The 16742-nt window shown below is 33.3% G+C and overlaps 1 protein-coding gene across 3 annotated transcripts in view; it reads left to right on the forward strand.

Annotated features, from left to right (window-relative positions):
* Positions 1 to 16742, forward strand: part of Mdga2 (MAM domain containing glycosylphosphatidylinositol anchor 2) — a 765137-nt gene that overhangs the window by 740304 nt on the left and 8091 nt on the right. For all 3 annotated transcript variants that reach the window (XM_005376849.2, XM_013510341.1, XM_013510342.1), the window contains one exon: positions 9027 to 9157. In XM_005376849.2, coding sequence (XP_005376906.1) covers positions 9027 to 9157 — 131 coding nt within the window. The remainder of the gene's footprint in view (positions 1 to 9026; positions 9158 to 16742) is intronic.

Consider the following 16742-nt stretch of genomic DNA (forward strand, 5'->3'; position numbering starts at 1 on the left):
TATGGCTTAAAACAACAAGCAGTGGCCAGCTCACAGTTTTTGTGGCTCAGGAACATGGGCGTGGCTTAGCAGAGTCCCAGCCAATCTCGAGCTCTCACTAGGCCGCCACTAGGCAAGAACCTCAGCCTGACTTGCAGATTCACCGTGGGGAGGATGCACTTCCAAGTTCTCTCACTTGTTTTCTGCAGACACCATTCTCTCTCAGGACCTGGACCACAAACATCGATTTCGTGCTGGGTACAGATGGAAGGCCTCCGTCCTTCCCTCGCCATGTGAATCTCTCCGTGGAACCGCCTCATGACAAAGCAAGCACTCCGTGAAAGGGAAAGAGCAAGTGAACAGAGAACTGGTGCAAACTTCTCTATGAATTGACACTGCACAGTTTTGCTTTATTCTTATTATTATACCTGAGATCATAGCTCCAGCCCATCCTCAAGAGGAGGGAAATACATAGAGCTTTAAAGCCAGGAGTTTGAGACTATTGGGACACAATTTAAAAGCTGTCTTACACACTAGTACAGCTTTTTGTTACTTACATGTTTCATAAAATTGAAGAAAATATTCCCAATGAAAGTTATAATATTTTAATGTATATGTAATCATCACATCTGGCTTTTGAAGGTAATATAGAGCCAGAGTCCTGCAAATACAAATGGACAGTCCAATCGTTGATGAGTCAGCTGAATTTCTTATCTTGTTGCAAAGAAATTGAGTTTTGTAGGTGGTCACTACAAATTCCAAAAGGTTATTAAAAACCTGTAAATATATACATCAGTTATTTCTCAAAAGGATGTGAGATATAAGCATCACATAGTATAAAATTACAGGTAAAAATGCAAATGGTGTTTATGGATGCTTTCATCAAACTCTTTAAGAATGGTTCTGTAAAGCTATGGCCCTGCAAATGTAACATCACTGAGAGGGATGGGAATAAAGAGGGAAGGAACTCAAGTGTGATAATGGCATGTGCTGTTAATGGTTCTCATGACTACAAGGGTGAAGAAGAGCTAATAAAATACACGTGGAGTTGAAGAAGGGCCTACTTCATGAGGGAAAGAGTTAATCAAAAGGGTAAGTTTATTGATACAAACTCAGAGGAAGGAACATTTTATTAAAAAGTGGGAATTTAACACATTGGGTAGAGAACTAATTTTGAAGAAAGGCATTAATATCACTTTCAGTAAGGTGAGAAAAAGAATTAAGTAGAGTGTGTCTTTTGATAGATTCCTAGACGTCAGCAAAGCGAGAAGACATGAAAGTCTCATTTATCTCTGGAAAATAAACATCTCAGTGCAAGTTTAAAGCGCAGACAGCTTTGGGACAGTAGCAAATGGGAGCACAAAGTGTTCGGCACTGCAGAGACAGCTGAGGAGGCTGGGTACAAGGACATCAGTTCTCAGGGCTCTGAAATGTATTTTGAGATTTAATGTTCAGTTTGAGCCCCTGTGACTTGCATAGCATATAGCAATAGCCTGCTCACTCATTTCCTGGCTAGCTCTTTAGTGAATAATTCTAGGATTCACATCATTCTAAAACTAGTTACATAGGGCCTCAAGAATTCTTCTGACTTCTTGGAATAACTCTATAGTGCATTTCAGTCATACATGAAGGTGTCCAATCAAGTATTCCTGAATCTAGTGTCTCTTCAGAGGTTATATTCTTTGTCTTCCTGAACTGTATGGCTGGTAGGAGGGGAATCAATGTTTTTTCCCTTGGTTTGGTGCCCTGCATATATTGAGCACTCCAAAAGTATTTGTTTATTTATTTATTTTTATTTAAAGAGAAAAAACAAAAACAAAATAACAACAAAGGCAAAAACAAAACAACACAAAAACGATAAAAATGATACAGAAATTCAAAACAAGATGACAGGACATTAACAATGGTTGTTGTGTTACATATTGTTATCTTCAGTGAAGTTGCTCAGATTACCGGATGTCAGAATGTTAGATTGATCAAATAATTAAGGAGAATAAAAAATAATAAACAGTACAAACTATACAGAGCTTCACTAAACAAGGAATTGAATAATGCTTTCTTATATTGCATATTGTCATCTTTAAATTAGTTGTTCAGATTACCAAATATAAGCATGTAAAATTGACCAAAAATAAAAAATTAAAACTTAAAACATGTAAGCATTCATTTTTTCTTTCAATAAACCAATAGGCATCAACAGTACAATTATCCCAGCCACACTTGTATATGCATTTTTCCCTTCCTTCCTTCTTTCTTTCTTTTTTCCTTTTGCTCATCCCGGTTGTCCCCCTCCTTTGAGCAATTTCTTTCCCTTTCACAATATCTATTGCACCTTTGGGTTTTATTTACTCTTTCAGGTTCTTACACTAGGGAGACAATACAATGTTTACATATTCAGGTCCAACTTACTTCACTTATGAGTAAGGTCTCTAGTTGCATCTATTTCCTTATGAAAGCCTTGAGTTTATCCTTTTTTTTTTTTTTTTACAGCTGAGTAATACTCCATTATACAAAAATACCACACCTTTTTTATACATTCCTCAGTTGATGGGCATTTGGGTTGCTTCCAAAATTTAGCTCTGACAACTTGTGCTTCTATAAACATGGGTGCACATATATTGCTGTGGCATGATCTTTTTAATTTTTCTAGGAAAATACCCAGAAGGGGAATAACTAGGTTAAGTGGGACCTGTAATCCTAGTTTTGTGAGGACTCTCCACACTGGTTTTCATAGTGCTTGCACAAGTCTATACTCCCCCTAGCAGTGGAGAAGTGTTTCTTTTTCCCCACAGCCCTGACAGCATTTTTTATTGGTTGATTTCTTGATGACAACCATTCTTTCTGGAGTGAGAAGGAATCTCAATGTTGTTCTAATTTGTATTTCTTGGATGACCACTGATGTCGAACATTTTTTCATATATTTATTTGCCATTTGTATTTCTTCATGTGAGAAGTGTGTATTCATCTCAGATCCCCGTTTTTGGATTGGGTCTTTGAATTTAGGGCATCTGATTTCTTTTAAGTTTTATAATGTTCTCGATAGAAGTCCTTTGTCTGAGGAACAGTTGGCTAAAATTTTTTTCCAACTCATCGGTCTTGTTTTTATTCTGTGGGTGATTTCTTTTGATGTGCAGAAACTGTTCAATAAGATGGGATCCCAGTTGTTGATTCTTTGAAGTATTTCCTGTGCAGTTTGGTTTTTGTTCATGATCTCTCTGCCTACCCTATGTCTTTAAGATTTCTACCACCTTTCTCTTCCAGTAGACTTAGTGTTTCTGTTTTAATATTTAGATCTTTGATCCATTTTACCTTTAGTTTAGTGCATGGTGATAGCCTTGGGTCTAGTTTTAGTGTTCAGAATGTGGAAAGTCAATTTTTCCAGCACCATTTATTAAGGAGTCTATCATTCTTCCAGTGAATATATTTGGCCCCTTTGTCAAAATTAATGTGAATGACTGCATCTTCTAATCTGTTCCATTGATCTTTAGGTCTTCTTTTTTTTTTGCCAGTACCATGCTGATTTTATCACAGTAGATTTATAGTATAATTTCAAATCAGGAATTGTGATGCCTCCTGCCTTTCCTTTACTGCCCAGGATTGCTCTTGCTATTCTAGGCTTCTTCTGGTTCCAGATGAATTTTACGACTGTTTTCTCTCGATCTGTGAGGTATACTAATGGTATTTTAACTGGGATTGCATTAAATCTGTACAACACTTTTGCAAGTATAGCCATTTTCACAATGTTGGTAAGTTATTTTTTAAAAATGAATATAGTTTTAAAATTATGTGAAGCAATATGTATTTCTCCTTTTAATCATCTAGGTAATTTATGCTTTGCCAAGACACACTAAAGGACATATTCTGAGATTGCCATTGTTTGTCTTGCTGTTCTTGCTCTCATAACTCCTGATGCAAATATGTGTCTGTCACAGATATGTTAGAGTGTGGTCTCCTTGAGAGTAGTAGCCATAATGTATTCATATTAGACTGTCAAGAATGACAAAAGCATAACTGATTTTTTAAAAATGACACGATATTTTTGCTTTTCCATGTTCTATAAGACTAACAGAGCAAGAGAACTAAAAGTATAAAGTTTAGATTAGAAATGGAAGTAGTTTCATGAAGACTTAATAGTTTGTAAAAATAAAAAAAGGTTAGCATTTCAATTATTTTGAATTTGTATCTATGTGACCTAGCAATAAAAGCAGAAAGGTTGACAAAAAAACTCACACATTTCTTAGCAAGTATGTCAAAGGGACTCGTTATAAAATCGTTATGAAATCGTTATGAAAGGACTCTAGTATGTAATAGACAGTATCTTTTCTCAGTATTCTCAGGAAAATATTTAACTTGTTAAAATATTGTTCATGTTTTCATAAACCGCAGTGCATAATCGATTGTGTTTTTGAGCTGAAGTACCATGGTCAAGTTCTGTGATCATATTATGATCTACATAATATGAAATTAGAATATAATTAATTTCTTATTAAACTTAATTGATAAGATACCTGATTATTATTATTATTATTTAACAAGAGTTGGATTAATTAAGGAAGGAGTAGAAGACAAAGCTCAGAGACTGTGAGAAATTGAAGGAGCCAAGTTAAGAGAATGTAGAATGCTATGTTCTTAAGGGTAGTAGAACAAAAATTTAAAAGGTCGATGTGAGGCATCTGTCATACAGCAGCAAAATAGTCTAACGAAAGTGCTATTTTAAGAAAATCTGTTGGATGCTAATGTACAAATTCGGCTGGTTACCAGAGGGCATGGCAATGTCTGGAAAAAATGAAGTGACATTTTAAAAGACATTATTGCAATTATATGTTGGAAAAATAATATCAGTGGATCCAGGCAACCATTCCTATTCAAGCTGAAAATAATGATTTTGTAATTTCCCACTTTGCATTTGTGTGTGAAACAAATAATGCTAACAATTGCCTATCAATATGCATAGCTCTTGCTTGGAGCTCAGTAATTTGGGCACATTCTCATCTTTTGTGAAATGTGGAAGTCAAACTAGAGAGCCTGCATTAGTGATTATAATAAAAACAAAATTTATGTGCAATTGATCTTCAGACTGTGGAATAAATGAAATCATAAATTATTTCATGTGAACTTGACAATTCCATACTGTTGAAAATATACATGCACATTGTAGGACATATAGTTAAATTATTTATCTAGAATATACCCAATTCCGATTATACTAAAATAATTGAAAGCAAACTTATCGTAAGGACTTTATGATAAATGAATGAGGCAGTGGTAATGATGGTTAAGTAAGTTAAAGTTTATATAGTAATTTATATGAAATGTTAAAAGTAAGAAGCACATTGTTGCACATTGCTATTAATAATCCCCAAATGTGATCATTACTACTTGTATAAAAGAACATGCATATTGTTTAGCTTTTTGACAGCAATATTTAAGTATACTCAAAGAGCAACATCCTCTCTAGCTCCAACACTGGACACTTGAGGAGAAGAGATCAAAAGGTAGGGGTTAGACACCAAGAAGAAGAAAACTATAGCTTCTCCTAGCCTGCTTCCAACTTTTACCTTAGAGCTGACTAGCATTAGAAAATCCTTAGGGATGATTAAATTCATACATTTTGGTATCTGGTGTCTAGTAAAGCATAAACATAGTGTCTCTGAGGGTTCAAAATTACTTTTAAAGGGTATTAACACAATCCATCATATTCACTTTGGAATTTTTTTACTTATAATACCCCCATAATGTGCTGAATCAGCTTTGGGGACTCTAACGTTTATTGAACATCTTTATTTGGTTTCACAAGCTCTAATTTTGTTGACCAAGATGACCTAACTTTAAATATCTTTTGACATTGAATTATTTCTTGTAAAGTTGAGAACAGAAAATGCTGGGAAAGATGTGTCAAAGTATTTTCCTATTCATATAGCTTTTATCATCTCTTCAAAAATATACCAGTGAATAAGCAGCCTATTTTCATTTATTTGGATAATAAAATGATTACTATGTACATAATGAAGTATTTAATTATACTTGGAAGTTTTGCTTCAATCAATTATAATCTCTTTCCAATAAAACAAGTGATATTCACATTTTAAATATAGCCACAAATCAATACAGCTCATTACTTTTATTCTAAACCCAATTTTAGCTCTGAGGTAATTCAGACCTGGCTATTTTATACCTAAGCAAAATATCTTTCATATATTATGCATTCAAGAAATATACATTTAAATAGCTTAAATTTGATTTTATATTACACATATATAAAATGTCAGTTAAGAAATGTAATCATGGTCATAGGTAAATTATATATGTTAATGGAGAAAAATATATTAAATCTGAACTGATGCAATACCAAATAATTATTGATATAAGTCAAATATACTAATATGTGTTTCATTAAAGCATGTTTTTATTTCTTTAAGTAAATTTTGAAAGATATGGGATGTGCTATTTTATTAGTGCATTACTACTATACCTGTTAAGAGCCTTACAATTATTATCACTATATTAGTGTTTACAAAATACACATTTATTGCCTTGATGACAGTGTAAATTTTCTGTTAGTCTGTCAAGGCAGTAGATCATACTATGCAAGAAAAATAGAATTTCCATATATAAAGTGGTACAAAAGAAGCCACAGAAATTGTTTTACATAAACATTACAGGATTACTTTCTCTATTTTCTTTGCCTTTTTGTGACAGGGCTTCACTATGCAGTTCAGGCTGGCCTTGAACCCACTTTGTAGCCCAGGCTGGTCTCTAACTCGCAGCAATCCTGCTGCCTCAGCCTCCTGAGTGCTGGGATTACAGTCCTGTGCCACCACGCCCAGCCCAGGATTACTTTTATTACTTAAGAAAGAGTTAAGAGGATGGAGAAAGAGAGAGAGAGGGGAGGAAAGCAGAGAGAGAGAGAGCAAGAGAGAGCAGTGAGTTCAGAGAACCTAGTCCGCCTCACATGGCACATGGTAGATGCTGTGTATACTGCTGGAAAAGACTCACTAACTTCGGGTGAAAGAAAAATTTGTATAGAACGCACTTCATAATTTCAATAAAATACATAAGTACACAAACTTTAGAAAACAATAATCAATAAGATGACATATCAATGGTTTAAATAAAAAAGCAACTGCATACAAGATAAAAATAAGAGCTCAATTAGATCAGAAAATAGTGCGGCATAATAACAGAAAAGCAGGATAAGGATGATATTATAAATGAAAGAAGAGAACCACATTGTGGAAAATAGTACTGTGGAGGAAAGAGGTTAGATTATTTCATATGTTGATGGGTGATCAGAAAGTGAGTATGTCACACAGAAAGGTTAAATGACAGCACCAGCAACAAAAATAAAGATGACAAATTTATGGATAAATATAGATGCATTATTTCTATGGGTAATACAAGCTGTTTGAATCAACCTTGTAATGAAAATTTATTTACCAAGTAAAATTTATTATCATAATGTAATTAGTTCAATATTATATAATCACCAATCCATACCACAAGAATTCTGATATTATTAAATATTTTACCTATTACTAAAATATTATTTCATGGTGATTAAGATATAAAACTCTGAAACTCTTGAGTTCAAATTCTGCCTCTGTTGTAATGTAGGGCACATTACTTAACCTTTGTACATTTTGTCATCTACAGTGTGGAAAGAGAATAATACTAAGTACCTTAAAGGGTTGTTCAAGGATTAATGTATTACCTGGACTAACTGGCCCATGTGTATGGTACTAGTTTATCTTGAGAACTATTATTTCTCTGAACAGAGTATAAGAATAGGGCCAGGGATATAGCTCAGCAGCACAAGTGCCTGCCTGGCAAGCATAGGGCCCTGAGTTTGATTCCCAGTACCAAAAAAAAAAAAAAAAAAAAAAAGATGAGAATATTCCAACAGATGCAACAAAAGCTTTATGTTCAAATAATTCTTTTGGAAGTAACATGAGACTTGGATGAATATTACAGATATTCCTCATTTAACGACCTACCTTTTAGACAATTGTTCAGGCTTCCAACCGAGGTGCATTTTTCAGATGTAGGACCACTCAGACTCATGACTCACCCTTTTTTGGTACAGTTCTGTACATCTTGTTGATGAGTCTCAGTGTCTTATTTTTCACAGTGTACTTGTTTATATAGTACTGTAATGTTTGCTGATTGCACTTTACAGCACAGTGCTGTAGTTTTATGTTCTGTTATACATATATACATCCATGTAAGAGTTTATGCATATAAGGTATTCAAATAAGACTGGAGTTATCAAGTTGGAATTTCCAGTGGCCACTTCTGTGGTCTAAATATTGTAATGTACATACTATATCCAGTTCCTCATTTCGTGACCAATTCAGCGAACAAGCTACTTGCAGGACAGGAACTCAGTCATTAAACTAGGAACACCTATAATCTGAAAAAAGCAGTGCTAGGTGATAATATTGAACAAACCAATCGGGATGGAACATAACAAGTCAGTACATGATTAGATGCATATTAGTTTCCCATTGTTTCTGTAGCATATGCGTAGCATGTGGTTTAAAGCTGCAAAAATATGTTTTCTTATAGCTTTAAGGGAAAGAAATTCATAATAAGTATCATGAGGTTGATGTCATGATAGGTCCCCCCTTTCCTTCCAAAGGAACTAGGGGAAAATCTGCCTCTAAAAGCTACCTGGACTCCTTGACTTGGGCACCCTGTTTCAATCCTCAAAAACCGATTACCTCTTCCATCACATGTTCTTCACTCCAATATGAATTTGTTTTCATCTGTTTTATATATGTGGTCGAATTTAGAACCTAATTGAAAAAGCTGGAAGAATCACTCATCTCAAAATCCTTAACTGCCCCTGAAACATTCTTTTCACAGCATAAAGCTTCTAAGAAGTAGGACCTGGGTATCTTTGGATCATACTATGAAAACATGATAGACACAGAGATGAGCACTAGAATGTTCTACAAACTTTTACATTAAACCTTTTGCGGTGTTTCATCGAGGGGAAACAGTAAAGGAGAAAAAGACCCAAAATGAAATTTCGCTGTTATTTTCAGGTGCTCTGAATGTATATCTGCGTTTGAAAGGGCAAACAACGATAGAGAATCCACTGTGGTCTTCAAGTGGGAACAAAGGACAGCGATGGAACGAGGCTCACGTTAATATATATCCCATCACTTCATTTCAGGTAAGAAAAGAAGTCACTTCTGCTCACAGATGGCTGCATATGCACCAGACACTAAGAGTGAATCTGAAGCAAGTCATAAAGTACAAGTGCTCAGAAATTCGGTGATATGAACATCACAGAAATCACTTGGTTGACTTCTCTGTAGTTGTGAAATCCATCTTATAATGAGAAATGCCCATGTCCATTATTATTTAACACCTACCAAGAAATATTTTTACATAATATTATCTCAAAGTTCAATTAATTTTCTTGGAAAAAAACTATAACCCATTTATATAGAATCACATACATATGCTGTAGTCCCTGAAAAAAATTATATAGATTTTTATTATAATGGAACTGGGTAATCCATTCTCAGTTTATATGCTTGAACTTTACTTGATGGAGTTCTATATACTGTATCTTTAACAAAACTTCTCTCTTTGAGCTAATGTCATTTTGTTAATTTAATACTTTAATGGTCAAATCAAATGTCATTAAACAATTTTGTTTTATGTGGAGAGCTAAAGCTTAGTTTGTATATGCAAGTCAGTCGTAAAGCTATAGAATTTTTGATAACTATAACAGTTCCCATCATAGCTAAAAACAGTAGGCTGCAAAGCTATTTCAATGGAAATGATAATACAATTTTAGTGGTTTCAATAATTACATAAGCATATGTACATATATGTTACATATATATTCATATATATATCCACCATATATCTAACTATTAATATCTCTAAAATATAATGAAATATCTATAAAGCATATATATATTCCATAGCTCTAGTCCCTCTTTTATAGTATTCAGCTCCATTTTATGACGTTAGGATTACAGCACTGAACAATTTTTCTATTAATGATTCATTAGAGTCACATCATAGCATAGGTTGTAAGTGTTTAGAAAATCAGTGACTGCTCTATTGATGCCAATGTTTAATAGCAGGATTGTCCTTTCTTGTGATATAACCTGTAAAATTCATTTGCCTTGGAGTTGCAGTTCTAAATCTACCCAAAATAATAAAATATATACATTTCCTCACAGTAGTGAAAAATAAAGGAACAAGAATAGCTATCTACAAACACATAATAGCAGTTCACATCTTATGACTCTAGGAAAACAACTAACCACTGCATTTCCATGAAGGTCAATACCATTGGAGATTGAATCTTTGACAACATATCATTAAACTAAATTAAACTGAGAAGACAGAACTTCACATTATTACATATAAATGTATCCTTGATATTCAAATGCATGTACCTGTGTAGGCAACAAAGAACTGATCTTTAAAAAAAAAAAAAAAAAAAACAAAGAACTGATCTTTGATGTTCTGTTTAAACCTCCATGACAGCCTCTCCAAAACAAAAATTTTAAATCAATTACACACACAGGCTTTAAGAAAGCGATGTTAATTGTTCCTTTCAGATAATCCTTGGTTGACATTTATGTTAGTTAAATAAATATCTACTGAGCACCTTCAGGACAATCATGTACTCCAACAGACAAAAGTTTAAGAATATTCTTTGAGCTCCTACTATATGCCAAGCATGTTAGAAGAAATCAAGACTTGAAAAGATGATTGTTTACCTAGATGAGTAGAAATATACGTCTAAAAGCATAAGTCACATACTGTGATAATTGTAATGATAGAGATATGTGTATTTCTAGAAATAGATCTGATGAATAAAAAGTCTAGGAAGCAGAGGCCCCAAGAGATTATTGTAAAAGGTGAAACTGAAGAGAAGAACAGCAAAACTGAAAAAAGTTTGGCATTAATATTCTGGGGAAGTGCAGAGTAAAGATAGGCATCAAAGGTCATAAACTATGGAATTTACCAGAGAACCAGAAACTTGTTTATCTGGAGTTGCTAGAAAAAATAAATCAAAGACAGGTGAAAGATGTGGCTCAGAAGCGAAGTAGTTTGGGCAGCATAGAGTCATCAAAATCTTTTACTCAGGGGAGGACATGGCACACACACCACTGAGTTTGTTACATGAGACCTGGTTCAGGGAGGGAAAGGGGGGTGGGAAGATTCAGTTAAGAGAGCTTTATAAAATCCGTCTAAAAGATGTTGAAGGGATGATCTGCGGAGGTGTTATACAGGGGGTGATTTCAAGATAGATGTAAAAGCTACAAGAATGTTTTTTGGTGTTAAAAATTTTGGAGGTGAACATGAACATCTAAGAATTTTCCAAAGAGGAAGTAGTGCTGATGTTACACACCTTAAGTAACACAAGAAGGAAAGAGCTGAGATTCAGGGAGGAATATGGTGACCTCTATGTTGGACATGTTATTATAAATTGTCTGTGAAATAGCACTTGAAAGATGTGCAAGAGGTTATTGTGTGTATTCCCTTGAAGTTTTGTGGACATACATATTTGACAGTCATCAAATTATATATGTGACTTAAAACTGTAAAAATGGTTAATATTCACAGGGTGTGTTGGTACATGCCTAATATCTCAGTACACTGGAGGCTGAGACAGGAAGATTTCAAGTTCTAGCCCATTCGGAATAACTTATCAATTTTGGGACACTCCATCTTAAAATAAAAACTAAGTAAAACTGGGTAAATAGCATTTAGAAGGTCCTAGGATCAATCATCTGGAATGACAGATGAATTAATTATAGTAATACCTCAGTTCACCAGTGTTCTTGTTCATGAACAATTTGGTTGGCTGACAGAGAGTTAGACAAAATTTTGTTTCTTTGAGAATTCCATATCTGATGAGGCACATCACCCTGATCATCTTCCCCAGAATCATGCAACTAACTAAATGCATGAACTGAACAAAGTAAGGTATATAGATGAACATTCATTAATGGCAGGAGTATACAGAACAGTCGGCAATCACTGGCATAACCTGTGAAATAGGAATTCAATCCTAAGTAATACTTTGTATGTTTTGTGGAACTAGGGATTGAACCAGGGCCACATGCTTATAAGTGCAAGCTTGCAAATGCTCTGCCACTGAGCTATTTCCCCAGTCTCTAAGTAGTTTATTTGAAAATTAACAAAAAAGAGATCCAGATAGCCATGAACTTTAAAGATAATGAAATGCAAATTGCAAAGCAGTTTGGGTACAGTGAACAATTGCTCAGGATGTGAGTAGTAATTTTAGAATGGTTTTAGCTGAGTCAGCATAAGTTGCATACATCTCCTAAGTAGATGCAGAGAGTGTCCATCCCTAAGAAAGTTGGATAAGGCTGTAAAGGAAAAGGAAAAATCTTCATCTTAATTAAGCTTGTTTCACTGATCAGAATTATCCATAAGCAAATGTGAAATTATTACACAATTTACTCGTGATGATTCTTCCATTATATTTTCACATCAGAAAATTTAGAGATCTTTAAAAAATTTTGTTTCATATTGTTTTTGCCATGGAACGAGGTTCATTATCCAAGGTATTATGGGGAGAATATACCAGGAAGTGGCCCCTGAATATACTAAGAAGGGTTTCGTAAAGGAAAGAAAGGGAGTGTCAGCTCCAAGTTTGACATTGCAGTATTATATGAAAGAGTTCCATTTGTAAATGATTTATGATCTTAGCCCATTGCATTGTGTTCCTAGAATCATTGATTAAAAGGAAGAGGTTCAAGAATAGATGAGTCTTTCATTTCTAGGAAGGAGTCAGTATAAATTCAGAGCAGAAAGATTTTAGAGTTTACTAGAAATAATGCTTACTGTGACCCCAGAGATTTATATACTGCAGTCACAAAAAGACATGTACAAGAATTTCCAAGAAGCTCTTCAAGAATGCACAAATGAATCAAACTTGACCCATAATGGGCCAAACCTTGGAGCACATCTCTGCTGTCTGCCTCAGCTTTTCACATTCTAACCTGAAAATCAGACTGTGTTTGTTACAGCTGCCTCTCCAGGTAGTTAGAATTTCTGGTGCTCTATGTTTTTATAGTGGAAAAGTCCATATATTTTTGGCATTAGTTTTATTTTCATTAAAGGACTATCTTTAACATTTATGGAATTTTGGTTCATTGACAATGAATTCATTTAACTTTTTGTACTTTAAAAATTCTTTTTATCTTCATGTTTTGAAGCAAAATTAGCATTTGAGCACTGCTTTTCAATCTTTTAGATATATTATTACACTTTCTTCTTGTTTGTACTATTTCCAAATGTAAATCTGTGGATATACTTATACTTTTTCTTCTGTATGTTATGCCATTTTTGTCTTTGGTTGCTTTGAATATTTTCTTTTTATTACTGCATTAGATAAATTAGATTATGATATTTTTTCATTTTTATGTGTTTGGGGTACACTGAGTTTCTTGCATCTGTGGGTTTCTCTTTTCAATAAAATTTGAGAATTTTCTGGCTAACATTTCTCCAAATATTTTGTTCCCCGTCATCTCCTTCGAAGATTTCATGTATGTATTCAAAGCCCCTTAAAGGTGTTACATGCTTCATTGATGTTTTCCATTTTTCTATCTTAATTTTAAGTCATTTTCTTTCTGTCTTTATGTTCACTAATCATTTTTTCTGTACTATCTAATCTTTCTTTAATTCTTTTCAGTGTATTTTTTATATTAGCCTCCAGACTTCTCATCTCTATAAATTCACTTGTGTCTTTACATGTAATATTTTTCATGTGAAAAAAATCTAGTCTCTAGTTAATGTTTTAAGCATATGAAATAGTTATAATTTCTATTTTAAGTTATTATCTACTAATGCTAACATCTATATCAATTCTTGCTGGGTTTCCATGATTGATTATTTGTTCTGTGTATATTATTATTATTTTTGTCAAATTTTGTAATTTAATTAGCAGACACACATTATAAATTGTTTGGTAGTTGCTGCACATCTTTGTATTTCAATAATTTTCCTGGAATATTTTTTTGCAGATGTTAGCAAGATACACTTGGCAATGTCTGATCATTTTAAATTTTGCTTTTAAACTTTGTTAGGCAAGTCTGTAGTAATATCTCTCTCCCCACACTGTTCTGTAGTTCTTTTCTGGTTTCTATCCTGAGCATTGCAGTCAGCTTAGATTCTCAGCTCTGTTTCCTCTACTCAGATTTTATGTCCACCAGCTTTTATGTTGAGTCCATCTACTTCCATCACAGGCTAGAAACTATGCAAAGGACTTGTCTTATTTGATTTCCATCTCTAGGAATCATTGTTTTCATTATGTGACATCTGATGTTCTAAACATCACGGTTTCATATACCATTACAAGTTATTTGATTGTTTAATGTGGAAGGATAAATTTGATTATGTTGTGATAGAAAATAATTTGTGAGAAGTTACAATATTGTTCAAACTCAGATTTCCAGCTTTAAGGTGTCCTTCATTCAAGTGGAAGGCATATATCTTACCGTTCAGAATTTTAAGTGAGATATAAGTGCGTTTCATCCTCTGTTTCAGCAATACTTATTTTGCTTGAGTTGCAGCCTTATAAATTAATTTGATAAACATGGCTTTTAAAAAATAATCACTTGAAATGTCCTTTGTTTGTGTCCAGTTTATTTTAATAAAAGTAAAACTATTGTGTAGGGCAACAGAAGTTTTATTCTATTAAAAATATTTGGGGGATTTCTCTTTAAACAATTTTACATTGTCAGTTGCTTTCGATATACATATTTTTGCTATGTTTGTAAGTATTATTACAAACTTTCTAAAATACCAAAGTTTCAATAGTGTTTGCTTTATAATGTTACTTACATCTTATTTCCTGTACCCAGGAAAATAGCTAATCATCTATTAATGTTTTAGTTCTTCCATGATATGATTCAAATGTTTTCCAATGATAAAGTATAAAGAGACATTATGATACACAAAACATCATTTATAATTTCTTCACTTGGGTGAAAGAGATTCTCAGGGATCCTTTATATCCTCACTTACAGATTTGGAAATAAGTTTTCAAGACAAGAAACAAATAGTTAACACTGAATAGGGACTGGCAAAAATAATAATAATGTTTTTGTTATATTATGAATTTATGTTCTATGAATGATAATAATCTGGAAAATGTTGTGATCATTGTGAGATATTACATGATAATGTAGTTACATATCTGACATTCTAAGCCACATTCTAAGGCAATTATATAGATATCATAATGACTCCTGAATTACCCACTGAAAACATTTTTCAGTTGCAGCTCACAGTGTAATCTATTTCTTTATTTTCTTTGCCAAAAGTAAAAATTTCATTTTATTTTTTCAGATTAGAAGCTTTGACAGCCAATAGCATTTATCCAGCAAGTTACAGTGGCAGTCTTGTCAAGTTAGCCTTACTGGTAGTATTTGAGACTGTATCCTCAAGGAAAAGAACCAAGGTTACCCACCTGATCTGTTGTATTGTCTCTCAAAATCCCTTTTATACTGGTTGAGAATAATTCAGTTATTTGATGAACCAACAGTAAAATAAAGGTAACATTAATAATGCTCAAACTTTCTTTCAAGTTTATTCATGTCTTGATGTATTTCAAAATGATAGGCATACTCCATTCTTAAGGTACATTCTTATGCGTTTGCACTTGTCCCAGCAGTAATTATCAGAAGCAATTTGTCTCTTATCAGTAAGCAAAAATATCATGACCATTTGCAGAAAGCACCATTAACATTGAAGGTGGTCATCAGAGTGTACTGTATTCTTTGAGTTTCTCAATTACTTTTGCTTATTAGCACTGCATGTAGAGTTTCTTCTCTTTCTAAGAAATTATATTTGAATACAAGCTGTAATAGCATCATCTATTCAGTGTTTTTGTATGGACATTATATGGTTTGATGACAATATTTATAAGGAAGTGTTAATTAATTGAAATAATTTTGTGTGGCATAACTTTAATACAGACGTCCATAAAATTTTTAAAACCCTATTTGAGTTTATCAAACAAGAGTTCACTTTCTTTTTATGAAGTATTTTTTTTGCATATTAACTTTGCTGAGTTATATGCACACACTGTGAAAACATTTACATCTTAATTTTGTCACTTCAGTTAATGAAAACCATTTTAAATAATATCAGTGTGATCATGTGCAAAGAACAGGATTTGCATAATTTCTTGTTCTTTTAGGAAAAATAAACTTCAACATTTTCTTCCTAGGTATCAAGATGCTGTTAATTCCTTTTTCAAGTCAATTTAAGCAAACACATTTCAAAAGTGCAGAAGAGGAAAGAAATATAGTTTTAGCCATGTAATGCATAACAGGCAGAATCATGATGAAACTTCATAAAAATGGTATAATTTAACTTTTTAAATGAGCGCTTTTCTTAAAGTGAACATGATTCAGATTTTTTCCACTGACTATAAATCGCATCTTTCATGTTGAAATACATCATGCTATTGTTTCTCAGCCTTTTGGCTATGATGGACTGTGAAATGCATCAGGCATTAATGAACTATTACAGTTTTTCATTTTTTAAGAAAAGTTTGTCAGCAAAGGTTTATTTTTATAAAGACATGAAGGTTTGGCTAAGGCATATTCTCTAAATTTAATATCTGGACCTTTTACATCTGTAATTGGCCTCACAATGCAAAGAATTGCCCTTGATATTAGTTTAGAAGTCATTTATGAGTCTACTGTGTTTCTTTCTTTTTTTTTTTTTTTTTTTTTAGGCAGGGTTCC

This window comes from Chinchilla lanigera, unplaced genomic scaffold (assembly GCF_000276665.1).
Source record: "Chinchilla lanigera isolate Chin_1 unplaced genomic scaffold, ChiLan1.0 scaffold00008, whole genome shotgun sequence".
Lineage (NCBI taxonomy): Eukaryota > Metazoa > Chordata > Mammalia > Rodentia > Chinchillidae > Chinchilla > Chinchilla lanigera.